Raw genomic sequence first — 21,010 nt, forward strand, 5'->3', positions numbered from 1 at the left:
CTGAAGTTAGCCAAAGCCTAAATAATTATCATACCTCAAGAAGCAAGATTCTCAGTCCTTTAGCTCCTCCCCTTCATCAAACCCCATCCATTAGTTTTGGGGTACAATGGTCAAGTTTAGCCAAAAGATTAGATTCAAGACTTACAGTGGTTACTCTCTTGAACTCTTTTTTTAAATCTGTACACCACACATACAGAAAAATGCTATAAGACAATTTGAGGATTATTACAAACAATTGTCAGGCTTTACAAATATTTTCTTTAAAAGGAACCTGTTATTTATAAAGCATTAAATTTAAGTTTGCTTAAAACTGATAATCCACAAAAATCAATTTCATATATATTTTTAAAAAATATTAAATGATGTTTATGTATACACAAAATGCCTATGTAAAGACTTAATGACAAAGAGATTCACATAGTCTGTGCCAGGGTGATACAACCAGAATCATATTAACAATATTTCATAAAACTTGATGTGTTTAAAAAAAGTAATAAGGATAGATGCAGCTCTTAAGACCAAGAACAGTACTTACTGTATTGCTGTATTGCAATAGTAACCAAAACAATTTAAAATGTAACATCATGTATAGCATACAAAAAATAAAATAAATGAGGCAAACAGAAACTCTACAGCTATCCTTCTCACAGAAGTATTCACCGTTAATAATAATAATAATAATAATAATAATAATGATAAACTATTTCCTCAGCTGTATGAGCATAACATCAGAAACAAATCCACTACGGGTCATAACACTTACTAGCACAAATGCATTGCTTTAGTAGAACTGTTATTTGTAAATAAAATGTTACTTACATTAAAATCTCTTTAACATCAGCATACAAGTCCTCCGTGCAACACAGTCTTAATATGTGAATTTGGTAGGGCATGTTAACTGGGTAGGAGATGGACCTTGAAATCAGAGGTTACAGTGAAGAAAAATGAAGTTATCTATCCAATTTCATTAAGAAACTACAAATTGAATTTTGTTTTAAACCCTTTTAATTTCAAATTACATACAAAGTTAAGTTGATATAATTACCAAAATTATTAAGTCAACACACCCCAACAAAATAAAGTTTTCAATTTAGAAGATTTATCTTAATCAATAAATTAGAGAATTTTTCTCTTGCAGCCATGCATTTAAGTGGTGGTAACGGGTCTGATGAATTACTTTTTAGAGTGCAACAAAGAAACTGTAGAAAAACGTCAGTAAACCTCCCATGTACAGAATTTAAAAATCTGCTTACATAAAACAGAGACTTCCTTTCTCTTTGGGAGGGAGAGGTTAGGAGTAATACATTGATCAAGTTGAACATCAGGTAAAAAAGCCAGACTTTAATTGCAGTTTTTCTAAGCTTATTTCCCCAAATACATTTATATACTAGGATCATAGATTTTCCCTTTAACACCATGAGGAGGTCTGTAGGGGAGTTTCTAAAATCTAAATACTATACGTTTTTTGTTTGGCATACATTTTCTTTCATTAAAAAGTGAAAGGCATTTCTATGATGTTTTGGGAGTATGTTTGATTCACTGGCTGGAATGTTTGTCAAGGAATTTTTCAGATTACTTAAGTAACCGCTGACACAGCTGTCATGCTAGTTAATAAAGTCTGATTTTTCCCTGCTCTTGTAAATGGGAGAAATCTGCACCAGATTTGAAGTGAACATCCTGAGTGTAATACAACTGTATTAAAATATCCCAAAAGTATTGTAGAGGACCATGGTCGAATGCATGCTTGCTATACACATGTGGATGCTTGCAAATTACCATACAATAACATGTATAGCCTAATATTTCACCATTTCAAGGCAATAAGATGGTGCAGTGTGGAAAGGTCTCGTTTAATGAAATGTTTTTTGGTTTTTTTTGCTTTGTCCTTTTGTGCTTTTTCAGCCTCTTGTGTCTGAAGTGGGAAATGTGAGGAAATGAAACTATGGCAGGAAACCCTCTTTTTGCTCTCGCATAGTTTTTCTTATCTTTACGCTTTTTCTGTGAAATTTTACGTTGAGTTATTCTCCAACTCATTAATGCTTCTCATCCCTAAGCTGCTGAACAGGAACGAGCTTTTTCTTTCATTTTTTTCTGTTCCTTTTTGGTTGCCCTCTCTCTCATTGCCAGGCTTCCTGTTTACTTCCATATGCTCCTCACTTCTTACTGTCTGATCTCCCCACCTCTGCAGGAGTCCACTTAGCCTCATTCCCAGCATTGAGCCCTACTGGGAGGGGCTGGACGCAAGCAGGTACAGGTCCTAGTGTTATGGTCCTCAGTGAGTGTGCAAACCATTGTCCCTTTGTTCTTGCACACTATATACCCTCCTTCACGTTGGTTCAGCACCTCAGACTCTTGACCCGTCTGCATGCTTCTGGACAACTACAATCAGGCAACAACAATACTGGTCGTAGTCTTTCGTTCATGAGCGGTAAAGGAGCTTCATTTGAATCTCTGGGGGAAAATGAGAATATATTATTCAGGATAGAAGAAGTAGATAATGGGACTCTTTTTCATGTGTCACAGTGAATGAATCACAATTATCTTTCATTATATTGCTCTATATTACTGCTATACTCATATTACTGTCCTTTATTTTTTTAGATTTATTGCAGTTACTGAGGGAGTTTGTAGTTTTTTGGAGAGAACAGCTAACCTTTTCCTTCTGCCTCCAGTCTTCTTGCTAAGTTAGGCTCACTCCTTGGCCAGAGTATACTTGCAGAGTAATTGCAATCTTCTTATTTAATGAAGGCCAGCGCTTAGACCCTGTTATAGAAGTACAATACATACATGTAATGACCACTCATTATTAAAATGGTGATTCATTCAGTGAAAAATTTAGTCCAAGGCAACTGATCTTTTAAAATTCTTTATATTGGGAACTTGATATTCCTGATGTTTTAAATGTAAGACATATACAGTCTCGATCAAAAGTTTAAGACCAATTGAAAAATGGCAAAAAATCATATTTTGCATGTCTGGCTCTTAACAAGTTTCCAAGTAGAGCTTCAGCATGCAACAAGAAGAAATGGGATTGAGACGAAACATTTTTTGAGCATGTAATCTATAGAAAACTACGCTTAAACTGAAACAGGTTGTTTTGCAGCTGATCACCTCCAAAAGAACCCCCGTAATCCCCCCAAAACAGAAATCAAAGTTCCAAGCATGAACCCAGTAATGAGTAGCTCCACCGTTATTGTTGATCACTTCAAAAATGTGTTGCAGCATGCTTGATGCAAGTGAGTGGGAACATTTCTCCAAGTGGTGAAGACAGCCACACGAAGGGTATCTACTGTCTTCCACTGAAGGAAAAAGCACCCCAGACCATTGTAGTGCCCCCTCCACTGTGGCGCGTAGAAAACATCTCAGGTGACATCTGGTTGTCATGCCAGTAACAATGGAAACCATCAGGACCATCAAGGTTAAATTTGTTCTCATCAGAGAATAAAACTTTCTTCCACCTTTCAGTGTCTCGTGTTTGGTGCTCTCTTGCGAAGTCCAAGCAGTCAGTTCTGTGGTGTTCAAGTATAACGCTACAGAACTTTGGAGCCTTTGAAGACGTTTTTTTGTTTTTGAACCCCTTCAGTCTCAGACGCAGTCTGATGGTTATGGGGCTGCAGTCGGCACCAGTAACTGCCTTAATTTGGGTTGAGGATCGTCCAGAGTCTTGATGAACAGCCAGCTGGATCCTCCTGGTCAGTGTTGGTGAATTTCTTTTGTGTCTTCCACTTGACCCTCAGGATCATTTAAGAAATTCCAAATGATTGTCTTACTGCGTCCCACCTCAGCAGCGATGGCGCGCTGTGAGAGACCCTGCTTATGCAGTTTAACAACCCGACCATATTCAGTTTTTTTGCCTTTGCCATCAGAATGTCATGACAGTGTGACTACCTGACAGAAAATGACAATGAATCCAGATTTTTGCACAGATTTGGCCTTTTAAAGGCATGTGGTCCTAAACTTTTGATCTGCTGGAGAACAGCCTGTTTCAGTTTAAGAGTTGTTTTCAATAAATTGCCTGCTCAAAAAACTGTTTTGTCTCACTCCCATTTCTCCTTGTTGCATGTTGAAGCTCCACTTGGAACCTTTTTTTCAAGTGGTCTTAAACTTCTGATCGGGACTCTATGTTGCTCAGTTATGTGAATTGTATGTCCAAGTCTTGTAGGCCTTCTTTAATGACAAAATAAACCATTTTTGAAAAATTAAGTGCAGTGGCTGGTAATAAGGAGGTACACCTCTGCTGAAGTGTTTCAGGAAAATAAGATGCACTAAGCATTGTCCTGGGGCAACAACAGCTTCTTGCAACCTTCAGAAAATCTCAGTCTAGATGTGGATGAACTATTTTAAATGTTTGTTTTCAAACTCACTGCAAGTAAAACAGAAATTAGCCCTGGCTCTATCCAAACCACTTTATATGTTAAAATAGACAGACACAGACTTTTGGAAACTTTGACACAGGCACCCATGTTTTCTTCTTGATTGTGTCTTTTAGTAACTCGTTTGATTTCCTTAACTTGTCCTGCCATTGACTCTTCTAAGAAGTAACCTTCTGCTTAACACCAGCTCATGGCTTTCTACAATTTGCAAATGGTCATGTAATTTCACTCACTTTTTTTGCCTTGTGACTGTGGACGGGCTATATTTCTAAAGCTCTGTTAAACTAATGTGAAAATGTATTGATGAAGACAGGTCTCATCGCCTGCATATCCATAAGCTGTGGAGTTGTGAAGCTGTGGATAATGATCTATTTAGGAGATTCATCCATTACTTCTAACTGCTGAGTTTCCAGAAGCCTAAACAAACCAGTTTGTACTATAAGGATAAATATGTCAGTAACTAATATGTTCAATTCGATTTAATTCAGTTCAGTTTAATTTACAATATATAGTGCCAAATCAAACAACAGTTGCCTCAAGATGCTTTATATTGTAAAGTAAAGACCCGACAATAATACAAAGAAAACAGAGAAACCCCCAACAATCATATGATGCTCTTTGAGCAAGCACTTTGGCAACAGTAGGAAGGAAAATCTTTTAACAGGAAGAAACCTCCGGCAGAAACAAGCTCGGAGAGGCAGCCACGACTGGTTGGGGTGAAGGGAGAAAGATGAGTTAAAGATGGGAGAGAGCCAGAGCCTGAAAGCTTAAGGCTCTACTTCATATTCTACTTTCAAATACGCTAGGAACAACAACTAAGGCTGTACTCTGAGAATGAAGTGCTCTAATGGGTTGAAACAATACTAAAAGGTCATTAAGATGCGCCTGATTATTCAAAACCTTGTATATAATGAGAAGGATTTAAATTCAATTCTGGATTTAGCAGGAAGCCAATATAGGATAAGTATGCTGTCTCTTTCTAGTCCCTAATAAGTATCTTCTCTCTTGCAAGAGAGGCAGGGAGCTTATATTCAAACCACAGTGTATACAAACCTGCCATAATCATATAAGGAACTGCAGCAGCATTACACCTATGTAGGTCTGATAACAGATTTATGAATGTTATCAGCAATATTTGTTACCATAACAACAACTAACTTCTACTAAATTTTATATAGTTTTCAACAAATATTGCTTGCAAGAAATAATACCTAACAAAGATCCTGGTTCATCAGAGACACCATCTTTCACATAGTTTAGAAATACAATGTTGTTGTCTACACAAATTTCTGATTAGGTGTTATTGTAATGATAAACAAATTGTTGTTACATTTAATGAGAAGTCCTCATGACTTCAAATAGCAGATGGTATTTTTCAGTGAAGGTAGCTACTGAAACCTGGTACCTTTAACATGTATTGCATGTGACATTGCCTACTATACTGTTTATTTAGGTTATAACAAACAGATCTGCTATAAATGACTTTTATCACTAAATAAAGGGATTGTGGTTTCAAAGAAATTGTGGTTTCATTTCCTTTTTCCTATAGCGCTCTAGTACTAATTTCTAACAAGAATTTGGCTAGAAAGACTTTGATAACATCAAAGTGTCTTGTTATATACAAGCACAAGTTATATACTGTTGAATTTGGTCAAGACCTCTCAGATATCATATAGAAGGATAGATACCAAAATTGTTCAAACACTTGCAAAATTGGCACAAAATAGTATGTATCCCAACTAGTGGGATACCCTTCACTGGGTATGGTGATTGAATTATCCTTTCAGTTAGTTTTGACAAATGTGGCTAATCATTCACTCCACGCTCTGATATTCTTAATTTTCTATATATGTCATCAATCAAAGTCTCTCCTTTCTCATAAATCAGTCATAGCTCTACCATACTAGAGCTTTAACAGTGTTGGTCAGTACAGCCACTTCATACTTGTTACTACAGTGTTGCTCAAAATTTATTACTAACCGATAACCATTGGGTTTTACAAACAGCTCTCTGTTTCTAATATCAGGTGAAATTATTTATTTATTATTTATTTATTTAGTTTTGGGGTATCATGTTTCTTTGGTTTTTTTGTGCTCCTGACAGTGCTTTGTAATGGGAAAATGTGACGTCATACTGCAATGGAATTCAACTTTTGAATGAATGAAATTTTCATTGGTAGCAAAATTGTACCGTACACGTACTGGTTTGCCTTTAACTTTAGGAAATGATAATGATGAAGTAGAGCTAAAGTATCAGGTGTAAAGTGGGGGATGATATAGAGGGAATGAAAGAAGGTAAAATGCAGTAATATGGCATATGATATAAGCATTCTGCAACTAAGGCATCCCATTATAAGACTAAATGTTAAACCGCTTTTAAAACCAATAACATAAACAGTTATAAATCTAACAAATTACAGATAACTACTAGTAGTTCTTGGGTCCGGTACACAGTCTTTTACTGCAATGGTTAAAACTGGTCTATGCACATGCCTTCAGGGAAGACATATTGAGTGTTCGTGTGGGTACCAATAAACCAGTTTGTTGTTGTCAGAATTATGCATGAATTTAATGATTTTGTGTATTGTACAGTTTAGTTGATATCCCCTTCTTGTGTGCACTTTAATTACTGCTTTGGAAACAAACATTTGTCTTATGTCATCAAACCTCTACATCTACACTCCATTCACTTTTACTTTTGAAAAAAAAGTCACGATGTGTCCAGTATTGTCAAGATGTTTTTTCACTTACCAAATTCATATGAAACTTGATGGAGAAGTGGAACGCTGACAAAGGAAGAAACTGTTACATTTTGGTTTGACTTACTTTAAAATTGTGGGATAAAGCTTTAGTCTCGTCGGAGGAGTGCCTTCTCTGAGTTTGAAAGTTTGCGTATTTGTTGTTCTAGTTTAACTGCCTAAAAATAAACAGGAAATGTATCTTGCTGAATTTCTGTTTGCTAATGATTCATGATCACTGCTTTGACTTAGAACTTGGAATCCTGTAAATGGGGTCTAGTTTTTCTTTCTTTAATCCATGTTTTGTTCTGGTGTAGTTGGATTCATCTCCAGCACCATCAGTAAACTGTTATTTTGTAAAGAAGTACCATTTTAAATGATCACTTCATCTGTATTGTTTTCCACAGGTCATCTTCAGGAAAGGTGAGCCCAGAGAGCATTCGTTCAAAGGCATCTCCATCAGAATCATCTGAAGATAGTCATGACCAGCGTGGAAAAAAACCACCCCCAAGTCCAGGGAAGAAGGAGGAATTATCTCTATACAAAAAGACCAAAAGAGCAATAACAAGCAAGAAATACAGCATCCCCAAGCATGAAGCTGAAGCAACAACACCCATTGAACTCATCAGTCGAGGCCCAGATGGACGTTTTGTTATAGATCCTACAGACAGAGAAATGTCTGTCAAACCCCGGCGAATTGAGGGCTTCCCATTTGTGGAAGAATCAGACCTATATCCTGAATTCCGACAGTCAGATGAAGAGAATGATGACGCTAGGGCTCTTCCACCAGTTATGCCCCCCTTGCGGCCTCACCAGATCTCCCCTATCTCCAGTCAGGAATCCTACCTGCAACCTCCAGCCTACAGCTCTCATTTCCACAGGCCCTTCGAAGGTATGACCATCATGGAGAGCAGTCGGCTCCAGGCCACTGGGCAGATCCGAGGCTCTCTCCACCACAGGGCTTTTTATGGCTATCTAGGTCCTCCTGGAGATCATGATCCTCCACCTCCTTTTTACATGCCAGATACCAGCCCACTTAGCTCTGTCATGTCCTCCCCTCCATACCTTGCTGAGGGTCCTTTTGGCCACGCTATGATTCCTGAAGAAATGGGAGAAAGTGATTTTCCGCAATATGCTGTCTCTGGTTTTCCACTTCCACTGACCCTCACCTCTTCCATTCGTTCTCCAGAGATTTGGCAGGGATTGGATTTTACCTTTGCAAGTTTGGAGGGACCCCAGTTCATTTTTCCACCACATCAACCTTTGCATCTCCGCCACGATTCTCCCTATCCCCCTCCACCTCATGTTCTTCCCCTTAGTGCTATCCAGACCTCCTCTCTTCCAATGCCCACTTATCCAGCTGTCCTGCCACTGGAGGCCCCAAAGAGCCACTCAAGCAAGTCTCCCAGCAAGGCCAGGCCTCATGGCTCCCCAGCCAAGCATTTAGCTATGCAAGAGGCACATTTAGGGCAGCTAAGACACACAAGCCATGGAATGGGTGTGCCGGTTTTGCCTTACACCGATCCAATGGCCCATATTGTTCCTAGCACATTCAGTAGCTTGGACACACGATGGTTTGAAACCACTCCTCATTTCAGTCCCAGACATGCTCGTAGGATGGATCCTGGCATGCATCAGGTGGTTCTTCAGCCCTCTCGCCTCTCACCCCTCACCCAAAGCCCCCTTAGCTCTCATGAGGGCTCCCCAGAGATAGTAGTTCGTCCCAGGCCACGTCCCGGCATTGTCCAACCTACTATACCTTCAGATATGTCTGAGATTACCCTCCTCCCTCCTTCCACAGCCAGCTTCTCAAGAAGATCTTCTCCCTCCTCCTCACCTGCTCAAGCCCAGGGTAGCAGGAGAACAAGCCCCAGCTACCATTCCCACATGGCCTTTGCCACCTCTGCAACCAGCTACCCAGCTTCCCAGTCTCCATCACCCCCCATGGAAAGCAGCAACATATTTGGGCAGATGCCATCTCAAAGGAGGACTGAGGAGGAGATCCTTCCATCGGAGCCTTCTCCACCCCAGTTGTCAGCTTCAGGGTAGGTCCATAAGGATTACAGAGCGGGATACCATTTGAGTCATCTGCCCCAACCCATAATGCTTTGGTGTGTGAAGTTGCTCTGATATTTTTGTTTCTGAAGTGCTATGTACTAATCATTATTTCCTAAAGTCATCTCTGTGGCAAATTAATTTTATAGTTTAGCTTATGCTTTTTTCATTTGACTTAATGAAAATGAAAGTTGTAAGGTGGAAGGAAACCATTTTGTTCGGATTTTTTTTTTTGATTTCCTTTTTTTAAGTTTAGCTTCAATTTGGTCAGTGCTGCTTTTCATGTCAGGCATAAACTTACTCACCCACTGAATCTCTGAAGCACTGTTTCAAAATATTCACCTGGAAATGTACATCGTAAATTTTCATGTGAAAATGCTAAAAGTAAGTAAGTAAATGGTGAATTGACAAGAAAATGCATTTGCTTCACAGATTGCATTTCAGACCTTTAAGGGCTACAATCCATCTGGTTAAAAAAAAATTAAAAACCATGGCCAGTCAAATACTTTTTTTTGGGGGGGGGGCAGGCCCCTGAAAGCCTGGTAATATGCAGACATCACCACGGGATCCCTGTTTTTCCATCTGTATTATGTTACCCTGCTTTCACCTAACAGGAGGACTCTCATAATATCCACCAAGTCAGTTCCCCAGAGAAAACACCCATTGTTATGTCCAGCTCCAAGCCTTGAAGATGCCTTTATCATGCAGAGGGATGAGTTCATCGTGGCAGGCCCTGCGGCCCATCCTCAGCCTTAGTAACTTGATTGCATGACCAATTCTCCCTTGCTGTCCAATCTTTCAGATTTTTTTTCCTACTCTACTTTCCTCCCCGATTCTATAACCCACGCCTCCCCAACTCCCTTAAACGCCTTCAGGTCATCCAGGTCTGACTACCAAGGGAAGGTTGTTGGGCAAAGTGTGTCACAGGGCCTGTCCGCTTCTCATGTACTGCAATGTCTCCATCATTATCAAGTAGGGGCAGTGTGGTGGTTCTTGATGGCTCCTGGAGTCTTACCTGCTTTGTTTTTGATTGATCTCAGCTATCTGGGCAGCGTTGTTGTGACCAGGTCCTCTACACCGCAATAGGTAAGGGTTGGATCCATGTCTGAAAGGGGGGGGTTAGCAGGTGGGACTTTTTTGATCACCTCGTCCTTTAAAGGGGAATACAAGCCTTTGAGTCTTTGAGTTGTTCCTTACTTCAGTCAACACATGTAGCTGATTTCAGTTCTTTCTTTTTTTCCCTTTATGTCAAAGTGGCTATGCATTTTAAGTTCTGCAGTCTTAAGTACATTATGCATTCTGACTGATATGCATATGCCATCTGTAAGATAATAGATCAGGTCAGAAATGTCTCACCAACATGTTTTCATGCTTGAGTTGTTTGCTAACTGACCACAATCACAAAAACGTTAACCCTGTTAATCTGTTAAGGATACCAAATCACAGATGGATATATCCTTAGTGTATATATCTCATGAAAACATTTAAAAGTTTTTATTTACGTCACTACATATAACCTTAACCAAATTACTTCAGCAAAGATCAGCTGGCACTTATACAATGCTTGATGGTCCAAGTACATTTCACTTATCCTTTCTGTTTTTTTGACACACACACCTACACACACACACACACATACTTTTGAAAAGCACACTCCAGCAGTAGTAATAGTTAATGTTTTTAGGCCTTTTGTACCTGAGTTGAGACAGGTCTTGCAGCCCGGGACACAGTACCATGTCGTATGCTCGAGTCCAGCTGAACTGCACGCAGCTCATGTTTTTCGGGCATGGTATGCAAAAGTCACATGAGTAAAATACACTGAACTAAGTGCATTAAAGGGGTTAAGTTCGCTTGGCTAAGTAATGGGTCAGCATCTATGAGTATGCCTTTAACCCTCATTAATGGTCACCATATTGGTTGTTGTGTGTGCAACAACTCTGATGTTTTCATAGCCCTATAGCCATTTATTTTGACATGATGCAGTCTTCCCCTGAACAATAGGTCAGCACCTCAAGAAACCCTCTACACCAGTAGTAGTATAATACTAGAAAAAGTCAAGAATCAAGCAAAGCGAAGAATTTTATTCAAAAAGTTCTCCAGAACATCTGTTCCATCTATTACAGCTTCTCCCTCTCTGTAATGTGGGAATCTTGTTCTGTTGTATCACTGAAATATACCGCTAAAGACTAAACCACTTGTCCACTTGTGTGGGGACTGCTCTTCCTCATGCCGCTGAACTCTTATTCAAGATAATTTATCTGGATTTCAGAAGTGGGGCCAAACGTCCATACATGTCCCTTCCGGTTCTCTACAAGCTGTTTGTTCTCGTTTTTGCGCCCCACCCTCACCCCCTCCCTTTTACAATGATTTAACTACTCATTAGTACATGGGGATCTGCCTGGCCCGGGAGCTGCTGCCAGTTCTCTCTGAGGCCTTCCCAAGCCGCAGCCCCAATTCATGATCACATCATCTGCCATTATCTACTAGAAATGCTGTCAAACTTATGAGGATGTGGTCCCAGCCAGTGAATCAAGCTTTGTTATTAGAAATACATTTATGGGTAGCTTTTGGTAAAGATTGAACTGGGCTACAGTGGTCCCTTATTTATCGCAGGAGTTACGTTCTAAAAATAACCCGCGATAGGTGAAATCTGCGAAGTAGCCAACTTTATTTTTTAAAGTTATTATAGATGTTTTAAGGCTGTAAAACCCCTCACTACACACTTTGTACACTTTTCTCTCTTGTTTAAACACCCTCAAAGTTCAAACCTTCGTAGAAAAATAATTCCAGTATTATAGAATGAAACCAAAGATCAAACCCTGTTTTCAGGTCCAGAACATGGGAATAGAGCAGCTGCCAGAGAATTCAACATGAATTCAATGAATCAATGGTACAGAAGTAGAGGAAGCAAGAAGAATGAGTTGTTTGACTTATCTGACTGTTTTGTTTTGTTTAATGCGCCTCAACGGGCGATCGTGGCTCAAGAGTTGGGAGTTCACCTTGTAATCGGAAGGTTGCCGGTTCGACCCCAGCTTGGACAGTCTCGGTCGTTGTGTCCTTGGGCAAGACACTTCACCCGTTGCCTACTGGTGGTGGTCAGAGGGCCCGGTGGCGCCAGTGTCCGGCAGCCTCGCCTCTGTCAGTGTGCCCCAGGGTGGCCGTGGCTACAATGTAGCTTGCCATCACCAGTGTGTGAATGGGTGGATGACTGGTTGTGTAAAGCGCTTTGGGGTCCTTAGGGATTAGTAAAGCGCTATACAAATACAGGCCATTTACCATAATTCGGTGTGCTTTATGGTCCAAAAAATAAGGTAACTTCTACCTTTCTTTAGCATGTCCAGAAGTCCAACTTTTTGTGCAATGGTTAGCATCGTCCTCTGCCTTTTACGTGCTACTGCAGGTGCCTTTGACGGTGCAAAACGTTTCGTCGACATTGTTGTGTTTGTTGGGGAGAAAACGTACAAACATACAGTACAGCACTTCAGAGTCACACTGCTAGCAATCGAAGATTTATGTAAATTTGACAAGTTAAACACATTACACAAGGAGACAGGAGACACGGCACGGAGGAGATTGATTGACACTGGTCTACAACTGATCAGGACATGGAACACAATGCGCTGTAAAAAAAAAAAAAAAAAAAAAAAGCATGCAAAATTGCACACACACACAAAACAAATCCACGAAACAGCGAGGCCGCAAAAAGTGAACCGCGTTATAGCGAGGGACCACTGTATACTCAAACTGAACACTTAGAATGTTCAAAACAATTGGGGAGTGAGACAAAATCCTTACTGAGACACGTGCAAACTTGGTGATCAGCTACTACAATAAACATCTTACTACTGTACTTAGCAACAAGAGTTTTTCCACCAAGTACTAAGTCATGTTTTGCTCGGGGATTAAATACAAATCAATTTCTAAAAAAAAAAAAAAAAAAGAATGTTCAAAACACAACATTTAGTTTATAATAAATCACAATGTCTGCAATACTGAAGAAGAAAGATATCCAGACATACAAAGATCAGTAACTTCCACACATGTGTGTAGTTATTCAATGTCATGTGGTCATTCCAAGTGGACTTTTGTATTGGGATACCACACATTATTGTGTATGACAATGTAATCTCCTATCATATCACTTAGTGATTCCAACTAGTACATATTCTTGTCAAAAGACTTAAAAATTCAGTGATTGCTTTTGCTGAAACAAAACTAATTTTTCTATACTGGTCTTTGTGGCAGATGAGTACAAACGTGTTACGAAACTGTTCAGTTGCATGTACAGCAAGTAGTTCAGAGGTTGGCCAGGATCCATGAATTATCCATAGCCATTCACCACAGCCACAGTCATTTGAATGACTTTTTTATTAGCTGGTAGAGGAACCCAAACAGTGTGTTGATTCAATTTAGATTAAAATAGTATCAACAATGTAAAATTCCATTGGCACATAATATTGATGAATTCCCACAGCTAAGAATTCAATTTTCAGATCACAGAAACACCTCCCTCCTGCAACATGACAAGTGCAGGCCTAACTAATGCAGTCCCTCCACATTTCTTCTTACTACTCAGATAGATGTTGCTGTCCTGCCAACAGACCTGAAGGCAGGCAAGGGGATCTGGCAAGGTTTGACTAAACGTAACTTCATTAAGTGCTTCAGACTACTCTCAGTGTGCTTCGTTTGAGTCTTAAGCAGTTAACCAAGCTTGTTTATATTATTTTCCAAATACCTCACATTCCTGGTTATTTTCTGAATTGTTATAGTTTCCTTGCTCCGGGTAGTAGAACCGTCAGCAGGATTGCCTTGCAAAGATTCTGCCTTGCAAAGATCATATGCCAAAAAAAAACAAAACATATAAAACAAAAAGGAGCTTTTTCACCTTCATATAAATCACAGTGAGCAAGAATAATACATTTATCAGCAAGTTTAAAACAAAACAAAGCAAGAGCTGCAGCAGCAGGAAGAAATCTGAATCCATACTGAATCCATGATCCAGTAGTTCATGTAGTTAGCACTCATCAGCAAATAATGGCGATATCAGAATTCATTTCAAGATGTCCAGAACAAGACCTGCTTATTTTGCTTTACTCACCTTACGGTGCCCGATCCAATTATTTTTGTGCATTTTGGTATGCCTACCAGCTACCGCCAGCTGGCGTACGAAATTGTTACTCATTTTTCACTATGTCAAGAAGACAAAGCAGAGCACACTGCTAACTGCTTGGCTTTTGGGATGGATGGATTAACCATAGTTTATGTTCAGCTGTCTCTTGTGAGCTGGTTGTTTTTGTCAAATTTCTTATGTATCAGTATTGCTCAGAGTGTAGCTGTACTCTGCCTTTTTGGCCAGTTCCCAAGTTTGTCTCACCACAAGACTGAAAAAAAAGAAAAGAAATGTCAGGACCCAAAATGATCTTTTCTCAACTTACTAGCTGAAGAAGGTTGCCTATTCAGCTGGAGTCCGGATTATCAACTAGCAACCACCTGTCAGCTTCAAAGTGATGCCTGGAAAGCAAATCACTTCCTGTGTAGACTTAGTTAACAGGAATAATTTAGTTACTTAAAGTATTCCCTGTGACAAGAAAATCTGAATACCAAGGCAGTAAGGGAATTCTACTTGATAAGATGCCTTAAAACAATCAGGCTACATTAAAGGTGAAATTAAGTCCAGTTTAAAGCAATCTAATTAACCCTCAAGTCACAAAGCTATTTTAGCATCTAAATATACGAAGTAAGGACATGACCCTGACATATTGGAAACAGGACTTTTTAAAAAGTGATTTCCATTTTTTATACGTATGCTCGTTTCTTTATCTTACTGTATATTTTTTATTGTTTCTTTGCAAAAGGAGTTAAAAACAAAAATTACACCTGCACAGTTTATTTAGCATCCTCCTCTGACACTTCCCTGCAAAACAAATTGTCTTTGCTTCAATAAAAATAGAAAATAATACATTTAACATGTTATGTTTGAGGGACTGATCTATACCTAGATGGTAGTATCATTTTAACACCAAAATGTTGAACTCAGTCTATAATGCTTTGATCAACAACAATCTACAGTCCGGTAGAGCCACATTTGGGGCGTTCTTTCATATTTGATCAATTCCATTGATAGGTGCTTCATTAATTAAAAACAATCTTGTATGTAGATGTGTAATGTAGAAAATATTTTGTAAAGAAAGACTTGAAAATGTTTGGATTGCTGACATATCTGAAAGAAATTACTTATCTAATTATGGAAAGATAACAGATAATATAAAATAAAGTAATAGCAGTGAGGTTCTGTGCAAGGTGACACTGCTTTGTCTTTCAAACACAATTTGCAATACAACCTGTGCTCTGGGCACACATTGCAGATGCATCGCAGAAATATCCTGATCACCTCCTTAAGGGCCCACCTCTATGGGAAGGATTCATGTACACAATAGTGTATCAAAATAGTCTGAAATTTGATAATCTTCATGTTCTGATGTTGACAATCATTCATTTGAGCCAGTTTATCAATTTGGCATTAGCCAAATTATCTCCGTCAAAGCTTTTGCAATTGTTTTTGCAGAAAATCTTGCTACTCCAAGTATGTCTGTCATGGTTAAAAAAAAAGAACAACATCAGACTGGAGAGAAATGTAGTTAGATGGTAACACAGAGAGGGAAGAAAGTCAAAAAAGTAAAGCTGAGGGTAATGAACTACCAGAAGGCGGCATTGCAGACATCAAGGATAGCTACAAGTACCTTGGATCCTGAATGGGAACCATGAAGAGGCCACTTGGAAAGCCCCAAATACCTTCAGAGAGTAAGGCAAGTCCTGAGCAGTCTGCTGAATGGGAAGAACAAGTCCTGGCAGTCAACACGTAAGCCTTACCAGTTATCCTGCTGGGATAATAAGCCGGCAAAAGAGGAAGAGAGAACCCACTGACATCAAGACAAGAAAGTTCTTTACGATGCATAAAGGGTTTCACCCCAAGTCCAGCACCCTGAGACAATATGCTAAGCAAAAGGAAGGAGCCTGAGGACTAGTGACTGTCCAAACCACTATCCAGGATGAAGCAACAAACATTGATAAGTACATCAGGAAGATAGCCACAGCCAGTCATGTGCTTAGTGAATATCTCCGGCAGCATAAACTGAAGAATTAAGAGGAGGAAGATGGGCAGCATAATGGAAGGACAGACTCCTGCATGGTATGTTCCACAGGCAGCTAGAAGACGTGACTGACATGATTAAGATTAAATAATGTACCATGTTCTGATTCAGGGATTTCTGAAAAAATTCAAACGTACAGCTCTGCTATCACTTCCGACATAAATGAAGACAGAAAACTAAACAGCAGTGACGTTTGTAGGGTTACTGAAGTTGGACTAGCTGGTATATAATGATGTACTATGTGATCGCTAGCGACACAGCTATGTTAGCATAACATAAACACAGTGAAGCTGGAGGATGAACGCTAACTTTTTTCCACTCGATAAAAGTTAACGTGAGGGTTCCTGATGGTTAGGGAGAAATGCAATCGCATGGCAGGATGCTATAAATGGACCAAACTTCAGTCAGGAGAACTACTGAGATAATCCATCCACAATACGAGGTTAGTCATTAATTTACTGCTGCATGGGCTGGGCTGTAGTTACATCGTAAGGTTTTAAAAATTAAGCATTAAAATGAATAGTGGTAATAAAAACCAAGAGAGGCCAACAGTGATCTTTTTAGGGGCTTGTTCACATTAAATAGAACAAGATACAAAGCATGAAAACATGTTAAAACCACAACAGCCTTAATAAACGCAGAGCAGTTTAGGGTTCATACATTATACGGTTGCAGTACAGTTGTTATTATTGTCACTAGTCACATCCTGTTTATGACAGTTAAAATAAATAACATTCATATAAGAAATAAAATTGTCTCTGGTAAACTGTATATGGTGTTAAATAGGCCTGCTACTGTACTTTAATGTCGGTCATAAGGGCGGTGCTTTAAGAGCCATGTATTTTATGAGGTGGTAGTCATTGTGAAAAGTTTGAGAACCACTGAGCTAGATGAAGCTGGACTGAAAGACAGCGCAGTGGAATGATGGCCACACAGGAACAAGCTCTAAGTACAAGATCGATAGAGGCTGAGGTCTAACCAAGTGTCTGTGTACAGGAACAGCTGTGCGGAGTACGGCATGGAAGTCCCGAAATTGGGACACACACCCCTGGGTGGTTGAGAATGACAGAGCGAAGATCCTGTGGGACTTCCAGATGCAGAAAAACTGCTCACGATCAACCAACCAGACAGAGAAGTGGTGGACAATCAGAGGAAGAAGGCAGCAGTAATAGATGTAGCTATACCAACTGACAGCAAAAAAGAAGACTGGACGTTTGAGAAAAACCAAGGGCTGAGAAAAGTGCTAAAGAAGGAGGGTGTGGAGGATGAAGGCAACAGTTGCCCCCGTAGTAACTGAGGGACCTGGGGCAGTGACCCCCACACTGGCCAGGTGATTCCAGCAGATCCCAGAAACAACACCTGAGGTCTCTGTCAAGAAGAGTACAGTCCTAGGAACAGCAAAGATACTGCACAGGAACCTGCAAGCTCCCAGGCATAAAGATATGTGTGTGTGTGTGTGTGTGTGTGTGTGTGTGTGTGTGTGTGTGTGTGTGTGTGTGTGTGTGTGTGTGTGTACATACATACCTGGGGTCATAAATGATGTCACAGAACTTTTACCCCACCAATATGCAAACTGGTGTGAAACACTATTAAAAGCTTTAACAGAAGTAGATTCATGGTAGGAAGTGTTTTGTATAATTGAGAATATAACAGACATACTTGTTACTAGTAATATGATCCCACTGCATCAGCCCAAGTTTAAGTCTAGTTAATATAAAATGAGCTAGTTCAAAATAAGCTAAGACGGACTATTTTGTTTAGCCATTTGTATTAAAATTTGATCTTCAGTTTAAATATATCTGTTATACTTGGTTGAATCATTCCATTTTTACAGGCTGGTCTTCTTCTGCCTAAAGTTGTGTATGAATTTAGAGGGTTAGCTTTTGTCCAGTGGCATGCAAAAATAATTGTTACTTTAAAAAAACCATACAGGTTGATTTTGGTGTTTTGTCTCTTTGGCACTGAGTGACTCGATAAAAACAGTGACTGCGTGGACCTTTTCTTTCCTCCGCATAGACACTGTCTGTTCTCAGATCACTTTGTAAACATGCTTTTAGCATTCTCCTCAAGCGTGACACATTCTGCCATTTCTAAATAACAGATGCTTATACTGTACGACCCCAATTGAAAATATTTTGAAGGCAATAAAATATTTTGTAAGATTGGCGTTGTGATGTCACCTGAAGCTGTGTGTCCACTGGGAGGAATAGTTGACAACTGTGTTTTCTTGTGGTTGTTTTTGTTTTTGCTTTAAAAATGAAGCAGACAGTGCTGTTGCATGTTCTTGGCAGTGATGAAATTGTTGCGCGTTTAAACTTCGGAGCTCAAAGTAATTTAAAATGTATTTTAGCTTTTAATAAAATTGCACTAGATTCCTAGAAAGTTTTTAAGAGCTATAGCGTAACGATAGCCACGACCAGCACTTCCCACGAGCATCTCTATATAAATTAGGACAAAATCCTGGTGGACACATGGCCCTAATCCTCTACATAAAGCATCTGTAGAGAGCATGAATCAATTCATCTCCTGTAAGTATACAATTGCACTTGTAAGTGGACTGCAGAACAGTTCTCACTGCCATGTGACACAAGTGCCCTGCCAAAGCAGCTTCTGCACTTCTTTTTCTTCTAAAGAACCAATGTTTTATAAAAGTGGGGCAACCAGGGAGGGTTGAGGTTCCCCTTAATCTTTGAGTTACCTGCCCAATGAAGTGCTTTTGAATGTATTCCCCTTTAAAGTCGTGTTCCATGTGCAAACTGCCATGCATGCTATCGCTAAATATTGCTCTTCCGTTTCAAAACAGAAACAATTATATGGATAAATTCTTGTTACATTTGTTGTCCTGGTGCTTCGCTTTTCTTTGGCTTATTTTTCATTATGTGACTGTTCCCAAGTAGTCATTTTCCCCTCCCGCCATCTCTCCCCCTGTCAGCATGGTGAAGCCCATTGTAGACAGTATCCATGTCTATGAACACATATTGATGATGCTTTGTTGCTCAGCTGTGATTCTTCCCCTCTACTAACAGCATTCGGTTTCTCTCTGCAGCCACGGTGGGAAGATGGCCTCTCTGTAAAGCATATTGTTTTCTGTGCCTTGAGAGAATTAAGCGCGTGCTTGTGGCAGAAATCTGGGGGCTGCCTTGTCACATGTGCCTCTGTGAATGGGAGGGAAGTGATGAACAGCTGCGAAAAATGTACTTCACGCCAAGGAAACATTTGTATCTGTTATTTTCAGAGAGAAATGCCTTACTAATTAGAGTAAACATTCAAATCTGCAGACTTATGAATTGGAAAGAGCATTTAGTAATCTTCATTTTGGAAACAGTTCCTCTGAAACCAACAGTGCAAGTCTTTTTAAGTGGAACTTTTCTCACTGACCTAATCTAGCCAATGGGATCAATAGATAGCTTCAGGAGTTGTGAAATACTCTGTTTTTCTTTGGATAAAAATTGTTTGGATCAATTTGAGCAAAATATCTTCAATGCCCCAGAAATTTCAAGGTGCATAATACTTAATGAAATCTGGATTTTATTTAGTGAAAAAATTTCATAGTAAATCCAGATGATGTATAAGGTTATAGTAGTCATAATCACATGGTTTTCTTATTGCAAAGCTTGGGTAAGCCTCAATAGGTGTCTCACATTGATCCTTTGGCAATGTGCTGCACCTCTTGCTTAGCACGAGCAGTGCTGTTCTGAGATTGTGTGGGTTGTGTTGCGCTCCGTAGTGCAGAAATACAGTTCACTGACCACGTTTAGCCTGGAGTTACCCCTTTTTTCCTCTTTCTCTCTTCTTTATTCAGAAAACGTCGAGGTGCGCAGAGTGCCCTTTCAGGGTCTGAGAGGATCGATGCACTGAGATACCAACGTATTAAAAAGGCCAAGAAGATGACTATGAACAACAATAACTCCAAGACCAGAAAGAAAGCAGGTGTGAACCACCATTAAATATTTGTTCTCATTTTCTCCACTGTTGAGGTCTCTATAGTGAAATGACCTGCTGCCATTTTCAGAAGATTGTCAAGCATGGCATTTTGAAGCTCATCACCAGCTGGCATTTGGTCAGGAGCCTTTCCTGTCACATTCCAGCATCATTTTAATGTGCAGGGCAGTGCGTTAGAATACCACCTTAAAGGAGAAAGTGTAACACCCCCCCTCCAAAAATCATGAAACATTACCCCAGACAACACAAGGTCCTTAAAAATGAATTTTCTTCTTAAACTAAACTTGTAGACTTTTGACAAATGGAGGTGTTGGGAGTGTTTCCGAGTCCAAACACTCCCAAAAGCAAACAGTGAGGCATCACTGAAAACAAATTACATCCTGTTCCGTCAGATGTTGCAATCAAGATCTGCTTTTTATGAAAAGTGGGACTCAAGTGGTTGAGAAGTATGCTAGCTTATTGCTTGACCACTCGAGTTCCCTAAAAATTCAAATATTTTAACAAAAACAGAGTACAGCACAGTAATAGAGTTGAATGTTGAAGATGAAAATATATGCACCAAAAAGCCAACTGACATATCATAATTTACATTATATGGAAAAGAGTACTGGGACACCCACACATTAAACATGAGAGCTCTTTGCTTCTAGAAACTGCTGCAGTTTTTGTGCTGATGTTAATGCCAGAGGTTTGGAGTTACTGCACAGCAGAGAGTTGGTGACGTTTATGCAACAAGCTCAAAGTGTCATCTT

The 21,010-nt window shown here is 39.6% G+C and overlaps 1 protein-coding gene across 3 annotated transcripts in view; it reads left to right on the top strand.

Annotated features, from left to right (window-relative positions):
• The window catches only part of igsf9bb (immunoglobulin superfamily, member 9Bb), a 130,896-nt gene that overhangs the window by 109,197 nt on the left and 689 nt on the right, over nucleotides 1-21,010 (top strand). The window contains exons 18-20 of one of the 3 annotated variants that reach the window (XM_085364285.1): nucleotides 2,189-2,248; nucleotides 7,518-9,155; nucleotides 20,119-20,246. In XM_085364285.1, the coding sequence (XP_085220411.1) occupies nucleotides 2,189-2,248; nucleotides 7,518-9,155; nucleotides 20,119-20,246 (1,826 nt within the window). Of the gene's footprint in view, nucleotides 1-2,188; nucleotides 2,249-7,517; nucleotides 9,156-10,205; nucleotides 10,252-20,118; nucleotides 20,247-21,010 lie in introns of those variants that run through there. The other 2 variants (XM_085364288.1, XM_085364287.1) reach the window with 2 other exon arrangements.

Source organism: Diplotaxodon limnothrissa, linkage group LG10 (assembly GCF_057381915.1).
Source record: "Diplotaxodon limnothrissa isolate DT_005_m linkage group LG10, D_limnothrissa_male_GT1.1, whole genome shotgun sequence".
Classification (NCBI taxonomy): Eukaryota; Metazoa; Chordata; class Actinopteri; order Cichliformes; family Cichlidae; genus Diplotaxodon; species Diplotaxodon limnothrissa.